Genomic DNA, 16336 nt, shown 5'->3' with positions numbered 1-16336 from the left:
TGACTTTGTCGGGTTAAGTGAGTTAGGGTTAGGGGCTAGGATCTAGGTCTGGGGGTCAGGTTTGAGGTAATGGCTTAGTCGGGTTAAGTTAGTTAGGGTGACGGTTAGGGGCTAGGATCTAGGATCGGGGGGTTAGTGTTTGAGGTAATGACTTAGTCGGGTTAAGTTAGTTAGGGTTACGTTAGGGGCTAGGATCTAGGTATTGGGGTCAGGTTTGAGGTAATGACTTAGTCGGGTTAAGTGAGTTAGGGTTACAGTTAGGGGCTAGGATCTAGGATCGGGGGTTAGTGTTTGAGGTAATGACTTAGTCGGGTTAAGTTAGTTAGGGTGACGGTTAGGGGCTAGGATCTAGGATCGGGGGGTTAGTGTTTGAGGTAATGACTTAGTCGGGTTAAGTTAGTTAGGGTGACGGTTAGGGGCTAGGATCTAGGATCGGGGGGTTAGTGTTTGAGGTAATGACTTAGTCGGGTTAAGTTAGTTAGGGTGACGGTTAGGGGCTAGGATCTCGGTATTGCGGCCAGGTTTGAGGTAATGACTTAGTCGGGTTAAGTGAGTTAGGGTTACGGTTAGGGGCTAGAATCGAGGTTTAGGGGTTAAGATTAGTTAGGGGTTAAAGGTTAGCGTTAGCACAACAACCCACATCCATTGTGAAAAACATGGCTACAATTAGTTTCCAGTATATCTGACATTCTCGGCATAATAAGGCAAATGCAGGGCGCTACATTGCTAGTTAGCCAGCTTAGTTATCCATGCTGCATGGCTCTCACACTTGGCTTTACTGCAGCCACTCCACTACACCTAACCAGTCATAACCAGTCATTCATCTGCTCTTCTATGGAATGTGAGAACTCCATGAAGAGCGATACAGCACAGCGCTCGGCAAGGAGTCATTTGGCTGCTGGTGCGGAGGTGACGTAGCTGTGGGTGACAGATTGCCTAAAGCGAAGGTGAAGTGGGGGGGGCTGTGAGGGAAGGTCTCATGGTGGGATCGGCGTTCCCTGAAGAGCAGCACTCTTGGCTTCCCTTTTAGGAGTGTTGTTGAGAATGTCCAGGCTTCGACGGCTGGATGAAACCACATCGGACACAAATTTGGTGCATTCGGCACAGACGTCACGCAGCGTGCATCCGTTTGCGTACAAGTGGGGGAACTCCTCCTCCACGGAGCGGCGAGACAGATGGCACAGGGATCTGTAGGGGGACGACGACGTTGAATATCAACAAGTTTCATCACGTCAAGTCAGGTACAACCCATCTTCATCCATCATTCATTGTGGGAACGCTGAAAGCATCTTTACACCATCATTTTAATTATTCCTATTTAACCACTTCCACATTTATCCACAAACTCCTTCCAATAGCTAATTCTTTAGCTCAGTCAGGACCCAATGCCTACCTATTGACTAATTCCCAAAAATACCCATATTTTCCAAAATCTAATACCAATTGATTTCCACATGTCTTAATATGAATATATTTCTTAATATTAAAAATATTAAGCATTTTTAAGACTTTATTCCATGATATTTTTACTTTATTACCATCACATTGCAACTTTTCCTCAACCTCATTTTCCGAAAATAACTTTATTTTGTTTTGGTTGTCATGTTAAATCGTATGAAATGTTTCAACTACTAAAGTTATATTTCTGCTCATAATATTCTGATTTTATTAATGGAAAATTGTGACTTTTCTAATTCTGATTCTGACTTTTTTCTCTTAATATTTTAACTTTATTCTCATAACTTTGCACCCTGCCCAATTTCTGCTGTTTTTAAAAATTTTCCAACTACTTATATATATATATATATATTTTTGCAAACATTCTTGTCATAATATTACATATGGTAATAATATTTTCAAATTATTACCATAATGTTCCAAAACTTTGTTTCTCAGATTACAGGCTGTAAAAAAAGACAACATATTTTTAAAATTTCAAACTTTATGCAACTAAAATGAAAATTTTCCTAAATATATTATGTTATATTCATAAAATGTCTTAAAATTTTGACTTTATTCTTGTAAATGTTTCTGTTTACCTTTTAAAAACTATTTCAACTTTGTTTTTGTAAAGTTTCTTTATTCCCAATATTGGAACTTTTTCCCCCAACCTTATTGTACAAATATGAATGTTTTGTTGTTTCTCATGAGGTGATGACTTTTTAAAAAGTAAAAAAAATTCTTGAATATGTCAACTTCATGCTACTAAAATGTAGTTTTTTTCTTCAACATTGGACAGTGTTGGTGCAAAACGTGTGCGCCAGACAGACACAAACATCACACTCACTTATAAACTTTGCTTTTGTGTTCATGGTTCTTTGGAGTGCTGTGAAAACCCACTGTGTACACGGGAATATGCGCCATCTTTTTGGAGGGAATCTTCATCTGCAGCACAGAAAGAACAAATGTGACAAGTACTGACGAGTACTGCAAAATACAATAATTACACTTTCGGTACCCAGATGTTGAGGTGTGTGGGACACCGTATTTTTTGGAGTATAACTTGCATCAGTCAAAATAGAGGTTATATACAAAAAGCGTCCAGTATGCTCTTTAAGTCCCACTCAGTCAATGAAAGTGGCCGCTAGGTGTCGCCAAAGCCACACAATACTCACCTTAAGACTAAATGCAGTATCCATCAAGCTTTGAAACTTGCGGTTTCACTCTATCACGGTTTTTCAAATAAATCTAAATAAAAATAAAATAAATAAAACTAAATTATTAGATTTTTTATTAATTTTAATAATTTTTTATTTTTAATTACTTTTGTATTAATTAGATTTTTTTATTTAAAAACATTATTTGATTTTTATTTTAAAAATCTAAAAAAATCTCATTTTTTTAAACATCTAAAAAAAATTTTTTGATTTTTATTGTAAAAATCTAATAAAAAAATCTAATAACATTTTTAACATTTAAGATTTTTATTTTAAAAATCTAATTTAAAAAATCAAATAACATTTTTTATTATATATATATATATACTGAAAGTCACTGTTTTGTGGTTGAAAATGGCCTATTGTTAGTCAACAAATAGTTATATATAAGCAAACTGTACATATTTTCTGTCTAAATGAAGCATTTTCAAGTATAAAATGGCTATATGAACTGAAATACAAAGAAGATGTATTAAAAGATAATGTGGTGATATGTAATTTTGGATTGGATAAGAGGTCCTTGCATGTTCAAGGCTCCCCTGTCAATAAACACACCATAAATGAGCAAATTGCCCTTGGACACCACACTACCACATTAGGGTTGTGTAATACAGGTATATTTCTATACACGACAGTATCCAGTGAGTACACTGCATTTTGTTGCGGATGTAGAGTCAAGAGTTACCTTTGCGCTGCAAGCACCACACGCAGGCCTGAAAGCACAAACAGATGAATGTCATCTCATTTGCCTGAGTCAGACAAACACAAAAAAAGGGATTTTGGTGGGAGAAACATCCCCAGAGTAGAAGGATTCCACCTCCATGAGTGCTGTAGTTGGGACTCATATTCACCATATCTCTGCCTTTTATTTATTTCAAATCAGCAAGGCATCAAATACTTTATAGATTTTATTGATTTTTTTTGTTGTTGTACCCGACCACTTACCTTTTGCACAGCAAGCAGGAAGACGGCCAAGAGAAAAGTGGGAATCTCATTCTGCAGCAACAGCAAACCTAAGCAACACACACAGTTATAAAGTTCTTACCTCATCAAGTAAATACTACTGTAATCCCTCTTTTATCACGGTTAGTTTGTTCTAGACCCAACAGTGATAAGTGAATTTCCGCCAAATAGGATTATTTTTGAGTTAGTAGCATAAAAAACATGTTTACAGCCTTCTAAATATGCATTTTTTTTACATAAGAGGCCTCAATACGTGAAATAACACCCCTATAAGGCCCAGGGATTTTTATTTTTTTTTGGCAGGTTGAAAAAAAGTTGTGTCCACACTGTGCCGGATTAGGGCAGTGGTTCTCAACGGATGGTTTGGGACCCAAAAAGTGGATCGTGGATCCACTCTGAGTGGGTCACATTATGTCACATACAACTCATGTGTGACTTATCTTTCAGTAAAATTAACAGTCGCTCGTGCTAAGGATTATTTATTTTACCTGTTGTGAGATCATTCAAAGCCAATTTCCTCTCAAGTTTGGTGCTTGTGTATCTACTGTCACCTAGTGACCAGAGTAGAATACTACATATTATCACATCTTTGAGTCTTCTGATTGTCAAATTTGCAGATATATGCATTTTTTTGTCAAAAGATTATTTTACCACTTTACATAACAGTGACAAATGAAAGGAATGAAAAAACAGCTTAGAGCATTTTGGGGAAATTGTTTTTTCTGCATTTTTTAAGACTAAATGCGTATTTTGACTACAAACCTGTCCCTCACTTAATGTGTAGGATGCCATATTATATGTTATCTTTTGAAGAATGACACAAACAAAATAATGACTTGGCTTATAAAGAAGCTATTGTTCCAAAAAGGCGCCAAAGAGGACCAAAAACAGTCCAGGGTGTGTGTAATGGTGTGGAAAAAAACAAAACAAAACAGGAGTTAATCCATTAAACATTTTGTTTTGTAATTGTAATTATTGTCATAATGGCATATCCTCTTTGCAGTTTCAATGACTTCTATGTTGTTTTCATTTCATCTTTCTGTAATTGTTTGTTCCAAAATACACAGTAAGGCACTTTTGCTACTCGGTGCTGTTGCACAGTTACGCCACAGGGGGCGCTGCGGCTTGGTTAGTTGGGAAGGCCACGCGCAGCAGTGAAGAAGAAGAATAAACTCCTATTGTATTGGGAAGACGACCAACTTGTTCCCGCCCTTTTCTGTTTCAGATTGAGTGCATCTGACAGCTAGGAGGAACACAATAACTGCGTATTTACCTGAGCCTAATTTAGGGAGATAACGTGTATTTAAGACGTTTGGGCTTCTCAATGGCGCCGTGAGACGGACTTCCGGGTTTCGGTGGAAGGAGGGAAGACGACGAGGGAAAAAAAACATGATTCCACCTTGATTACCTTGCCTTTTTTCAGGTTGTTGTAAAGCTCCTTGCTCTGGAGAAACTTTTCCATTTCGGCTTTGACCAACACTCGACGCACGTTGATGACCTCATCCACTGTTAAGGCAAGGCTCTCCACCGGGTGGCTGAACTCCTCCTTGGTGAACAGAAAAAGGCAAGAAATCATGCTTAAATGGCTACAGTCCCGATCGTGATAAGTAAAGTGTGATCACTTAGAAATAAATGGAATATTCTAATGCAGTTTGAGCACATAAACCCTGCTGACCACCTTTTTAAATACACTTTTGACATGATAGAGGTTTTATTAATAAAATTTGATTGGCTGTGTTGCTGTAAATGTGTTCCGGTGCTGAGTGAGGAGGGGTGGACCGGAAATGACGTTAGGGTGCGTGTGTATCTCGCGCTATATTTCAGAACTTGAAGGCTGTATATCTGTATTTTACTTCATTTAGCCATTTTTATGCTTCAAAATGCTTCATTTAGGCAAAAAAAGTAGCATTTGGACTATAACCGCCTATATAAAACCACAAAACTGTTTGATTTATTGGTATATTTTAGAAAAACCCTGATAGCAGAGCCACTAAACACTTGGTTCCATGCCGTAACGGCCCGCACCATAATGCCAACGTAAACGGCAGTACATAGTACACACATCATTTAGTACACAAGCAGTTCCTGCATGTTGCTCACCATCCACTGATGCTCATCATCCAATTTGGAGCTGAACATCTTCTCGTGTGCTTCCGTGGCCTCGTCGACTGAGCTCAGAGACAAGCGTGCCGGTGAGGTCGATGCCCAGTCATCAAGTGGGAAGAACGCTAGGTAAGGTTCGCGGGGAGAAGAGGAGGAAAAGAAGAATAGATTGAGAATAAAAGGTGAACATCGCATGCCAATGCAGAAAAACATCTTGGTGTAAAGCAGGGATATGCAAAGTGTGGAAAAGTAAAAAAAAAACAAATATGAAATACCAAAAAAATTCAACAATCATTTTAGTAGCATAGAGTTTAAATATTAAATAAAAACTGTAAGTAACAAAAAAAATTGGCAATTTTTTTGAAAATTAGGATGCAGAAAAAATATGAGGAAAAATTTTAAAATGTATATATGTTGTGTTGTATACAGCATTTTTTTAATATCGGTTTTCATGATCAGGAAAGAAATCTGATTCCAATATTACATTTTTATGCTCATATCAGGACGATTATTATCGGCACTGATATTTACCGGATATCCCTAGTCATAATGTAAGGAAAAAATGCACATTTTGGAAAATTAGGTAGCGGAAAAAAGAATATTATGGTAATAAGGTCACAGATTTAGGTCAAATATATTAAGTACAAATAGTCAAAATATTAAGAGAAAAAGTCAACTTCCAATGAGAATAAACTGGTAATATGAGAACCAATAATGTCATTTTACCTGCATAAAGTTCACATTTTAGGGACATTTGTGACAGTTGTAATATAAGAAAAAAAAATGCTAATTTTGGAAATTTATGTTGTGGAAAATGTTATGGGATTCAAGTCATAATTACATAGATAAAAACAGCTGTATTTTTACAACAACAGTCAAATAGTCTGTATTACAATGACAAAAAAGGTTGTTATTTTACCCAAATAAACTGATATAAAAAGTTGATATAAAGTTGAAATATTAAAGAAAGTCTAGTTTTAAGAGGTATGTGAAACAAAAGTATGAATTTCTGGAAAATGTGTTTGCAAAAAAGTGACTTATTACAAAAAAGAAAGTCCAACTTATGGGACTTGATCATTACTAGAAAGACCAGCTGTAATTTAATAAGGATAAAGTCAAAATATTCATAGAAAAAAGTCCAACCGACAAAAAAAAAGTGTTTTCTTGAAAGATATATATAACATCTTAGCATCAAAGTATAGTATAAGCATACTAAGGCCTGCAACACCGTATACATCCAGCTACTCACCTCTGTGTTTAGGAGGCGGCCCACTTCCTGTCAGGGTTCTCGATCGTGGCCTGACCATGTCGCCGAAATGGACCGATTCGGAGAGCGAGGGGGGAATCTCGCCGCGAAGCAACGCCAGGTCATGTTCGGAAAAGGAGCGTTCTCGTTTGAGCGGCGTCGGTGAGCTCTCTGCCCTCCTCAGCTCCGAGTTGTCGGGGGACTCTTCCTCCTGCAGCAGGCGTCGCAGCAACACCACATGGGTTAAAAATAATGAATAAATAATTATTAATAATAAAAACCAAAATCTAAAAAAATTATAAAAATCTAAAAAAAAGTGCATATTTTTCCCCTCAAGATATATATATATATATTATAATTTATATAATTATAATGATCTGATATCAAATTGAAAAAGGTGGATGCGTTTAGGCTTCGAACCAACAGCAGCCAAGCCTCGGAGCATCTTACCCACCTTACCTCAGATATGTTCATCTCCTCCATCTCAGCCAAAGTCGGGGCTTTGAGAAGGATGCGAGGGCGAGACGGCGCCTGGGACCCCGACCCAGGCTCCGAGATGGATAAGTCGATGCAGGAAGTAGATTTGGAATTACACGGACAGGTCTGAGCCAAGCATGGCATGGAACCAAATGCTGCGGGATGAGAAAAGGAAAAGAAAAACCAATGAGTGGAACTTTATTCAGTACAAAACCGTTACAAAAATAATCACGAAATTCTTCCTTACGTCGAGACCTGGGAAGGACGACAGGCCTCAGCTTTCGCTCCTGCTTGATCTCAGCCAGGACTTGTTCGTGGAGGGACTGTTGCTGTGGGGGGGCAGGTGGAAGACTGCGTTCCGCTACCTGGTGAATGAGGATAATGACCAGACATAACGGTCAAAGACACGACAAGAACACTCGTTCTAACCCATCAAAAAGGCACAGTGTCAAAGATATGCAAAAAAGTGATATTTATTTCAAGAAAAAAATTTGGGATGTCCGATATTGGCTTTTTGGCCAAAAACAAATATGCAGATATTGTCCAAATTTCAGGTGTAACATGACACATATCTCCTGTAGTGGAATGAACACACATGTGTTGTACACAGCATTTTTTAAGTATCGGTAAATCTGATACCGATATTGCATTTTTATGTTGATCGGGCCGATAATTATCGGACATCACAAAAAAAAAACATGCGTCTCAAATTTGTCATACAGCTAAAAAAAAGCCTATTATTAGCATCAACTTCACTCTTTTTTTCCCCCCATTTTTGCTGTTTTTATTCCGTCAAAGATTTATAATTTCTTCTTTTGTAAAATTATTATTATTATTATTATTCCCTAAATTACTTAATTTGGTGTTGTTTGTTTCTATTATATATGGAAGCCAGTTTCCACCACTGAAAAAAAAATTCATCCTAACGGTAAGTCATAATTATGACATAAAAAAGTCAAATTATGAGATAAAAAGTAAGAATTATGAGATTAAAAATGTGAAATTATGAGATACAAACTGCACATGTGCGGCCTTCTTCACTTTTTTTCCCGAAGATGTTTTACTCTTAATATTTTGACATTATTCTCATAAAATTACAGCTTTTTAAAAATATTTATTATTAAAATTTTTTTTTTTTAACTCCTTCAGACCTGCATTTTTTCTGTAGTCAACTTCTACTGATTTTTACTCACATAAAAACAAAGTGGACAGGTTTTTATTTTTGATATGTCATGTTTCTATGTTTTTTTCCCCATGTGCACACCATTTTAATGGGGGGAAAAAAAAAATCCATCATGACTCAGAGATGCAAATATGTCGTGCACGAGCACAGCATTTGGGCCTGAAAGGGTTCATTTCTTGGAAATTCTCCACTTTTACTTTTAGGCTACCAATCCCAATGACATGGATTAACTGTACGTTTTTAAATTGATTTATGATTATTATGCTATTGGCCAGGGCCGCCATTGCACGTTGCTAATGTGTTAGTATTAGTATAATGACAACAACAGACACTCACGTACCCGATGGACGTCATATCCTCTTCCCCGTGGGACCAAAACGAGCCTGAAACTAACCTCATCGCTTGTTTGTTTTAAAAACAAAATATCACTGTGGTAAAAAGTCACATTTGGAGTCCGAATACGAGACGATAGCCGGATAATTCTACCATGAACACGTATGGACCGGCTAGGCAAAGAGTGTAAAGACAGATATGTCTATGTAGGAGTAGGCTATGTGAGGAAACCAATGGAGGTTTTGCAGACTAGCGTCGGTTCTCGTGCCGATACAGTGACATACGGTGACATAGTACACATGCACATTCATGTCATGTTTGTGTTGTCATGACATGAATTATCTTGTCATGACAGCATGGTGGTCGGCTTTGAAAGGCATTTTTTAAAAATTTTATTTTAGTTGTATTATTTTAATTTAGTTTGTATATTTATTTATTTATTATTATTAATATATTTTTATTGATTTATTTAAAAAAATTTTTTACGGATGCTAACCCCGCATTCTAACTTTTTTGCATTTTAATTTTCCCAAACTGACAACTCTATTTGTTATTTGTTATTTGCTTCTCATAATTAAAAAAAAAATTTTTTTTTTCTTTAGCATTTCAACTCGATGCTACTAAATTATATAATTTTGCTCTTATTTACATAAAATGTCCACTTTTTTTGTTAGATTACAACATTTATCTCTTATTAACCAAATTCAAGTAAAACTAGCGCTGATTTTTAATTGTTGTTGTTTCTGTAATTTTAATTTTTTTATTATTAGATGTTTGAGACGCACTTTGAGACGTTCTAGTTAAGACATAAAGGACATGACCGCAGCGGCTCAGTAAAATGTGCAATGGGGCGGGGGGGGGGGGGGGGTGTCGACCTGAATCAGCCGGTTCCAAGTGGCGAGTCGGCATACGTGGGTGGAGCTTGCGATTGGGTTTCAGTTGCCGTAGGCGTGTCTTATTTGTCATGCAGTGGCAAACTTACTGGTCTTAATGGGGGTCTTGATCTGATGAAATCCAGTATGAGTTCATGAGCGTTTCTCTTAACTCGAGTCGGAATGTCACCATCCAACTGAAATGAGGGGAAAACAAACTGGAGTTACGTAACTTCAATGGAATATTATTTTGAAGGAGACATTTTTGGTCATCAACTGACATTGAAACTTCTCAGCATGGCGACAGTAAATATATTTGTTGCTGTACAAAATATCATCCTTTCATTTTTCACAGCATGGCTCTCGCTGTATAAAGGTGTGGACCCCCCCTTTAACGTCAACATGGTGACTCTAACCATGACTTTGCGTAGCTGGAACTTGCGTGCTCGTATGTCCTGCATCAGCATCTCAAAGGGGGTCAGGCTGAACTCGGTGGGCAGCGAGTTGAACGGCTGCTCCTGAACCTTCTTCAGCTTCACTCCCTGCCTGAGCTCCTTCATCAGCTGCACCCACAGACGGGCCTGCGATGGGGGGAAAAACAACGCAAACGAACGCGGTGAGTACCCCGCCCGTGCGACTCGCCTCGTCGCCTGTCTGGACTCACCCAGTCCCTGTGTTTCAGGCTGTCCAGCTCCGTCGCGGTCCTTTCTTGCACGGATTCCTCCCTTGTGATCTTCTTCAGCATCTACGCCAAGAAGAAGAATAAATAAACGGGACGTTGCGTACGAGTAACCCATCACTCGCCATGAACTCGCAGATACCCAACAGGCTTCACCAGTTGGAGAAATTTGAGTCTTTGGAGGTGTGACTCAGTAAAACTCCAGTCTTTGTCAAGCACCCGTGAGTCAGTTCAACTGGGGTCTGTCGATACCCGAGTCAGTGAAACTCAAGTCCTTGTTGATGACCTGCGAGTCAGGGAAACTCTTGCGTCTAAGTCAAGTGAGTCAAGAGTCGAGTCTTCGCCGAGCAAACACAAGCCAGCGAAACTCAAGTACTCATCAAGCACCCGTCAGTCAATGAAAGTCGAGTCCTCATAGAGTACCTCTGAGTCAGTGAAATGAGAGTCTGTCAACCGATGAGTCAGTGAAAATTGTGCCTTTGTCGAACTAGTGAGTCAGTGAAACTCGAGTCTTTATCATATAATGAGTCGATGAAACGTGCATCTTTATGAAGCATCCGCAAGTCAGTAAAAGTTGAGTCGTCATCAAACAATGAGTCAGTGAACACACGTCTTTGTCAAGTTCCCCTTGGTCAGTGAAATTCGAGTCTTCATCAACTAATGAGTCGATGAAACCCGCATCTATATCAAGCACACGCAAGTCAGTAAAAGTCAAGTCTTCATCGACCAATGAGTCAGGGTATGCAAATCTTTGTCAAGTTCCAAAGTCAGTGAAAGTCGAGTCTTCATCAACCAATGAGTCAGGGTACACAAATCTTTGTCAAGTTCCAGCGAGTCAGTGAAAGTCGAGTCTTCATCAACCAATGAGTCAGTGAACACACGTTTGTCAAGTTCCCCTGAGTCAGTGAAAGTCGAGTCTTCATCAACTAATGAGTCGATGAAACGTGCGTCTTTATCAAGCACACACAAGTCAGTAAAAGCCAAGTCTACATCAACCAACAAGTCAGTGAACACACATCTTTGTCAAGTTCCAAAGTCAGTGAAAGTCGAGTCTTCATCAACCAATGAGTCAGGGTACACAAATCTTTGTCAAGTCCCTGTGAGTCAGTGAAAATCGAGTCTTCATCAACCAATGAGTCGATGAAACTTGCATCTATATCACGTCTATATCTATATCATCTTTATGAAGCATCCGCAAGTCAGTAAAAGTCAAGTCAAAATTCGAGTCTTCATCAACCGATGAGTCAGTGAACACACACCTTTGTCAAGTTCCCCTGAGTCAGTGAAACTCGAGTCTTTATCATATAATGAGTCGATGAAACGTGCATCTTTATGAAGCATCCGCAAGTCAGTAAAAGTCAAGTCTAAATTCGAGTCTTCATCACTCATTCATCACTAATGAGTCGATGAAACTTGCGTCTTTATCAAGCATACACGTCAGTAAAAGTCAAGTCTTCATCAACCGAGTCAGTGAACACACATCTTTGTCAAGTTCCAAAGTCAGTGAAAGTCGAGTCTTCATCAACCAATGAGTCAGGGTACACAAATCTTTGTCAAGTTCCAGCAAGTAAGTGAAAGTCGAGTCTTCATCAACCAATGAGACGGAGTACACAAATCTTTGTCAAGTCCCTGCGAGTCAGTGAAAATCGAGTCTTCATCAACTAATGAGTCGATGAAACTTGCATCTATATCACGCACACACAAGTCAGTAAAAGTTAAGTCTAAATTTGAGTCTTCATCAACCAATGAGTCAGTGAACACACACCTTTGTCAAGTTCCCCTGAGTCAGTGAAAGTCGAGTCTTCATCAACTAATGAGTTGATGAAACTTGCATCTTTATGAAGCACCCGCAAGTCAGTAAAAGTCAAGTCTTCACCAACCAACGAGTCAGTGAAACGTCCGTCTTTCTCAAGTACCTGTGAGTCAGTCAAAGTCAAGTCTTCATCAACAAATGAGTCAGTGAACGCAAATCTTTGTCGAATCCCTGTGAGTCAATCAAACTCTCGTCTTCATCAACCGCCAAGTCAGTGAAACGTCCAACGTTCTCAAGTACCCGTGAGCCAGTGACACTCAAATCTTAGCGAAGTACCTGCGAGTCAGTGAAAGTCAAGTCTTCAACAACCAAACTGATAAACAAATAAGAATTCGCCTACCTCTTTGGCGTCTCTGATCTTGATGAGGAACGTCTGCAGCTCCAGGGTCTCCACAAACAGAGCCCTGCAAACTGCCTGGTAGTGGTCCGGAGCCAAGCTGGGGTCGGCCAACCGAGAAGCGCATATCGCCATCACTTGGCGAAAGGTCGACACCAGCCTGATCCCTCCCTCATCTTCATCTTCCTCTTCCTGGCCGCTGTAACCCTCATCATACGTCGTACTTCCCGGGATGCTGTCGACCTCGTTCCCGACGCCGTCTCCTCCCGCCATGCATTCTATGAGGCGTTCCAGCTGGGGACTCAACTCCCGCTCCTCACTGTCGTCCAGGCCCCAGTCCAGGGCGCGATAGATGGCGACACCAAGCGACTGGACCAGCTGGATGGAGAGATTGAAAGGATGGAAACGGAGGCAGGAGAATGATACGTTAGCCTCCATCTGCTGTCCTCACCTGTCGCTCTGTATGCGATGGAAGTGGAAGCCAGTCAGCTTCATCTGCAAGAACCAAGACGCACAATTAGCAGTCTGACAAAAACCATTTGCACATCGGAATTTTGCCATTTTCATGCTAACATGTTTTTCCACCTTATTTCTGCATGCCGGCTGGTCCTCAGTTGATGTGACACAAGATGAATACAAATTATATTCTAAAGATAGAATTTCAGCAGTATTTTTACATGAATAAAGTCAAAATATTAAGAGAAAAAAGTTGGAATCTAATGAGATTTTTTTAAATATACAGTTGTAATATGATGAGAAAAATGTAATTTTTCTAGCAGAAAGGTGAACTATTAAAGAAAATACATTTTTTTAAGTCATTTTTTTGAAAATAAGGTTGCAGAAAGGTTCTTATAAAGTCAAAATATAAAAAGAAAAAAGTTGTCATTTTAGTAACATCATAATATAACGAGGAAAAAATGCTTAAGTCGGAATATTATGAGAAACAACAAATGAAGTCATTATTTGATTCGGGGGAAAAAGTTCAAATATTATGGGAATAAAATCTAAAATATTATATATAAATATTATTTATTATTATATATAAATTATATATTAATTATATTTTTATATTATATTTAATTTATAATATATATATTATAATTTATTTAATATATACTATATTATAATTAATATTATATAAAATAAAATGTTTTGGGAATGAAGCCATTATTATAAAATAAAAATTGACCAGCAAAAAAAGTTAAAATAATTGGGGAATGGTTTAAAATAGTTAAAAAAATCAAAATATTATGGAAAATTAGGTAGTAATATTACACAAAGACGGAATATTAGGAAAAAAGTAAAAAAAAACCCAGCAAAAATAGGAAAAAAAGACTGAAGTTGATACTCTCAAAAATACCACACAACTACGTATATGTATATTTTTTCTTATAAATACTGGACACCTCTGTAAACAGTTTCTTTAGCAGTTCCAAGTAGCATCAACATAAACGTGTTGTTCTGTGATTGACGTACTAAATCCAAGCTAGCATGGTCCATGGTCCGTTTTAGCAAAAGTAACTGTGTGTGTGTGTGTGTGTGTGTGTGTGTGTGTGTGTGTGTGAGAGCGAGTCCAAACTGGACGACACCCGAGAGGCCTGAAACTCATTGATCAGCAGCTCTCACAGCAGACAAATAAGAGCTGTGATTGGGCGTGACCTCGGTGTAGCGTTCACGTAAAGTATGTCATCACCAGATGACGGATCCAAAACCTCGGAGAGCTGCCCCCCCCCCCCACACACACACACATATTCACTAATACATTATTCAAATTAAAACCCTGTATCCAAAGAAAAGCCGTCTAGTCAAAGGAATACTGCGGTTTTCAACCCCAACTCCAATACATCTTTTGCAACATCCACTCACGTCTCCAAAACCATCCAATAAAACAATTTGAATTATTAATCATTTACCGGGAAATATACAGAGGAACAAATCTGCTGAGTCGCTCCAGTCCAAACAGAACCGAGCTTTAATACTGCAATCAAGGTTGAGGAAATACTTTTAGCTACAGTAGGGACGCCCAAAGTGTGGCCCGGGGACCATTTGTGACCCGCCGGTGAATATTACAGGCCCGAAATTAACAAGAAAACCAAAAACGAAAAGCAGCAGTAATTTCACTAGAATAGAGTCAAAATATTATATTAAATAATACATTTGTTTAAAAGATGCAATGTTATGAGAGAAAAACAAAAACTAATTTTTGGAAAACTCTAGCCTGAAGACAGCTGGGATAGGCTCCAGCACCCCCGCAACCCTCGTGAGGAAAAAGTGGTTGAAAATTAATTAATTAATTTTTGGAAAAATTAGGTTGCGGAAAAACATTACAACGTTACCAGAATAAAGTCATAATATTATGGCAATAAAACTTGGATCTTTCTTAGCTGTCCTTTGCGTCCATCTGCCAAGCCGGATCTTAATAATACCACCATGAACGTACAGTAGCTGTCTTTAATAAACACACACTTCAGAATCCAAATATCAACAATATCTATATGCCAAGGGTAGTATTAATATCAGATTTTTTTTAAACTACAGCAAAAATGGGGTGGAAAAAAAACAGCAAAGTGGGAAGTCGATACCAATAAATTATCTCTATGACAAAGTAGTGACCACGTGTTTTTGTTTTACAAAATATAAAAGTGTCCCTTTTCATCCTTTCATTTTTCATTATGCGGCTGGAAAGTTTGGACACCCCTGTTTTAGAACATTTTTTGCAATAAAGTATGCAAATTATTCCAGGAAGTTGTTTTCAAAATGTTATTTATGGCGGATAGCACTCGTGTAAATGCAGCAATCACAGCAAGGGTGAGGACAGCGTTACCTTCGTCCGGTGTCGGCCGGGCTAGAGACACGGTGCCGTCCCTGTGGAGGAGTATGGCGGACGGGTCCCTGACCCAAGCGTTGGCCGGCGGGTGGGTGCTCCTCAGCCGGCTACAGCACTGGTAGCACGCCGCCCACGCCTGCTCCTCGTTGATGGGCTGCTCGTAAGACTTCAGCACCTCCTCCAGAGACAGTTCCCGAGGCTCCGCCAAGTCCCGGCCGTCTCCGCCGTCGTTGGCGGCGCTCACCCGGGATTGTCCGTCTTGGTCGCGTCTGTTGGTGGATCGGGCCATGGCGTCCGAGGCGTCGAGCCCATGTCTCACTCCGCGAGCACCGGGGCCATTTCCGCTATCCGCTCCAAAAAAGTGTCGCAGCTGCACCTTGTTACCGCAGCGCTCTTCAAGCCAGCTACAGGGAGCTTCACTTCCGGTTCGTCATCTTCAAAGTAAAACATCCTGTACCGTTTGTTTGTTGTGATCGTCAAAGTAAAATTCAACAGGCATATTATCACAATAGCTTCACTGAATCCTTCGCGTTTGCGTCGAACTGTTTTAAGTGTTTCGTCAAAGTTGACGCTTCGTTCCCGGTTCGAAATCTGAACGTAAAACGTCATATACAGCTGTATGTGATTATTAGAATACTAGTATCTCAATCCCAATTGCTAGCTAGTCGAAGGCCTTGTCGTAATAAGTGCATTTTCGCTAAGTAGGATTCATTGTTTATAAATGAAATATTTTTGTAGTTAGCATATCAAACCTGTTAGCAGAGCCTCCTGGACTTTAAGTAACACCCATGCTGTCGCATTGACGTACCTATTATCCAATATAGTACACAATAAATAAGTAATAAG

The 16336-nt window shown here is 39.0% G+C and overlaps 1 protein-coding gene across 2 annotated transcripts; it reads right to left on the bottom strand.

Moving 5' to 3' along the window:
- Positions 1–860: 860 nt before the first annotated feature.
- On the bottom strand, positions 861–16247 carry spire2 (spire-type actin nucleation factor 2). 2 transcript variants are annotated; one of them, XM_058076357.2, is made up of 15 exons: positions 15488–16245; positions 13115–13158; positions 12667–13041; positions 10499–10579; positions 10251–10415; positions 9945–10031; positions 7694–7811; positions 7429–7601; positions 6973–7180; positions 5721–5848; positions 5029–5166; positions 3603–3670; positions 3343–3370; positions 2288–2385; positions 861–1188 (listed from the first exon to the last, which is right to left on the bottom strand). In XM_058076357.2, the coding sequence occupies exons 1-15, from the start codon at positions 15777–15779 to the stop codon at positions 978–980; spliced, it is 2214 nt and encodes a 737-aa protein (XP_057932340.2). In that variant the 5' UTR covers positions 15780–16245; the 3' UTR covers positions 861–977. The 2 variants fall into 2 exon arrangements, with proteins under 2 accessions (XP_057932340.2, XP_078647833.1); XM_078791707.1 differs by having other exon boundaries at positions 1039–1188; positions 5034–5166; positions 15488–16247.
- Positions 16248–16336: the final 89 nt, after the last annotated feature.

Source organism: Doryrhamphus excisus, linkage group LG1 (assembly GCF_037039965.1).
Source record: "Doryrhamphus excisus strain RoL-2023G ecotype Guam linkage group LG1, RoL_Dexc_Guam_v1.1, whole genome shotgun sequence".
NCBI classification, from domain to species: Eukaryota; Metazoa; Chordata; class Actinopteri; order Syngnathiformes; family Syngnathidae; genus Doryrhamphus; species Doryrhamphus excisus.
Note: the sequence above shows the minus strand (reverse complement) of the source record. Positions and strands in the feature narration are given on the sequence as shown.

Coding starts and splice junctions, on each gene's coding strand:
- spire2 (XM_058076357.2), bottom strand. CDS start 15,779: ATGGCCCGATCCACCAACAGACGCGACCAAGACGGACAATCCCGGGTG. Junction 3,371..3,602: donor TCCTGCTTGCTGTGCAAAAG/GTAAGTGGTCGG, acceptor TTGTGCTTTCAG/GCCTGCGTGTGGTGCTTGCA. Junction 2,386..3,342: donor GTGGTGCTTGCAGCGCAAAG/GTAACTCTTGAC, acceptor TCTGTGCTGCAG/ATGAAGATTCCCTCCAAAAA.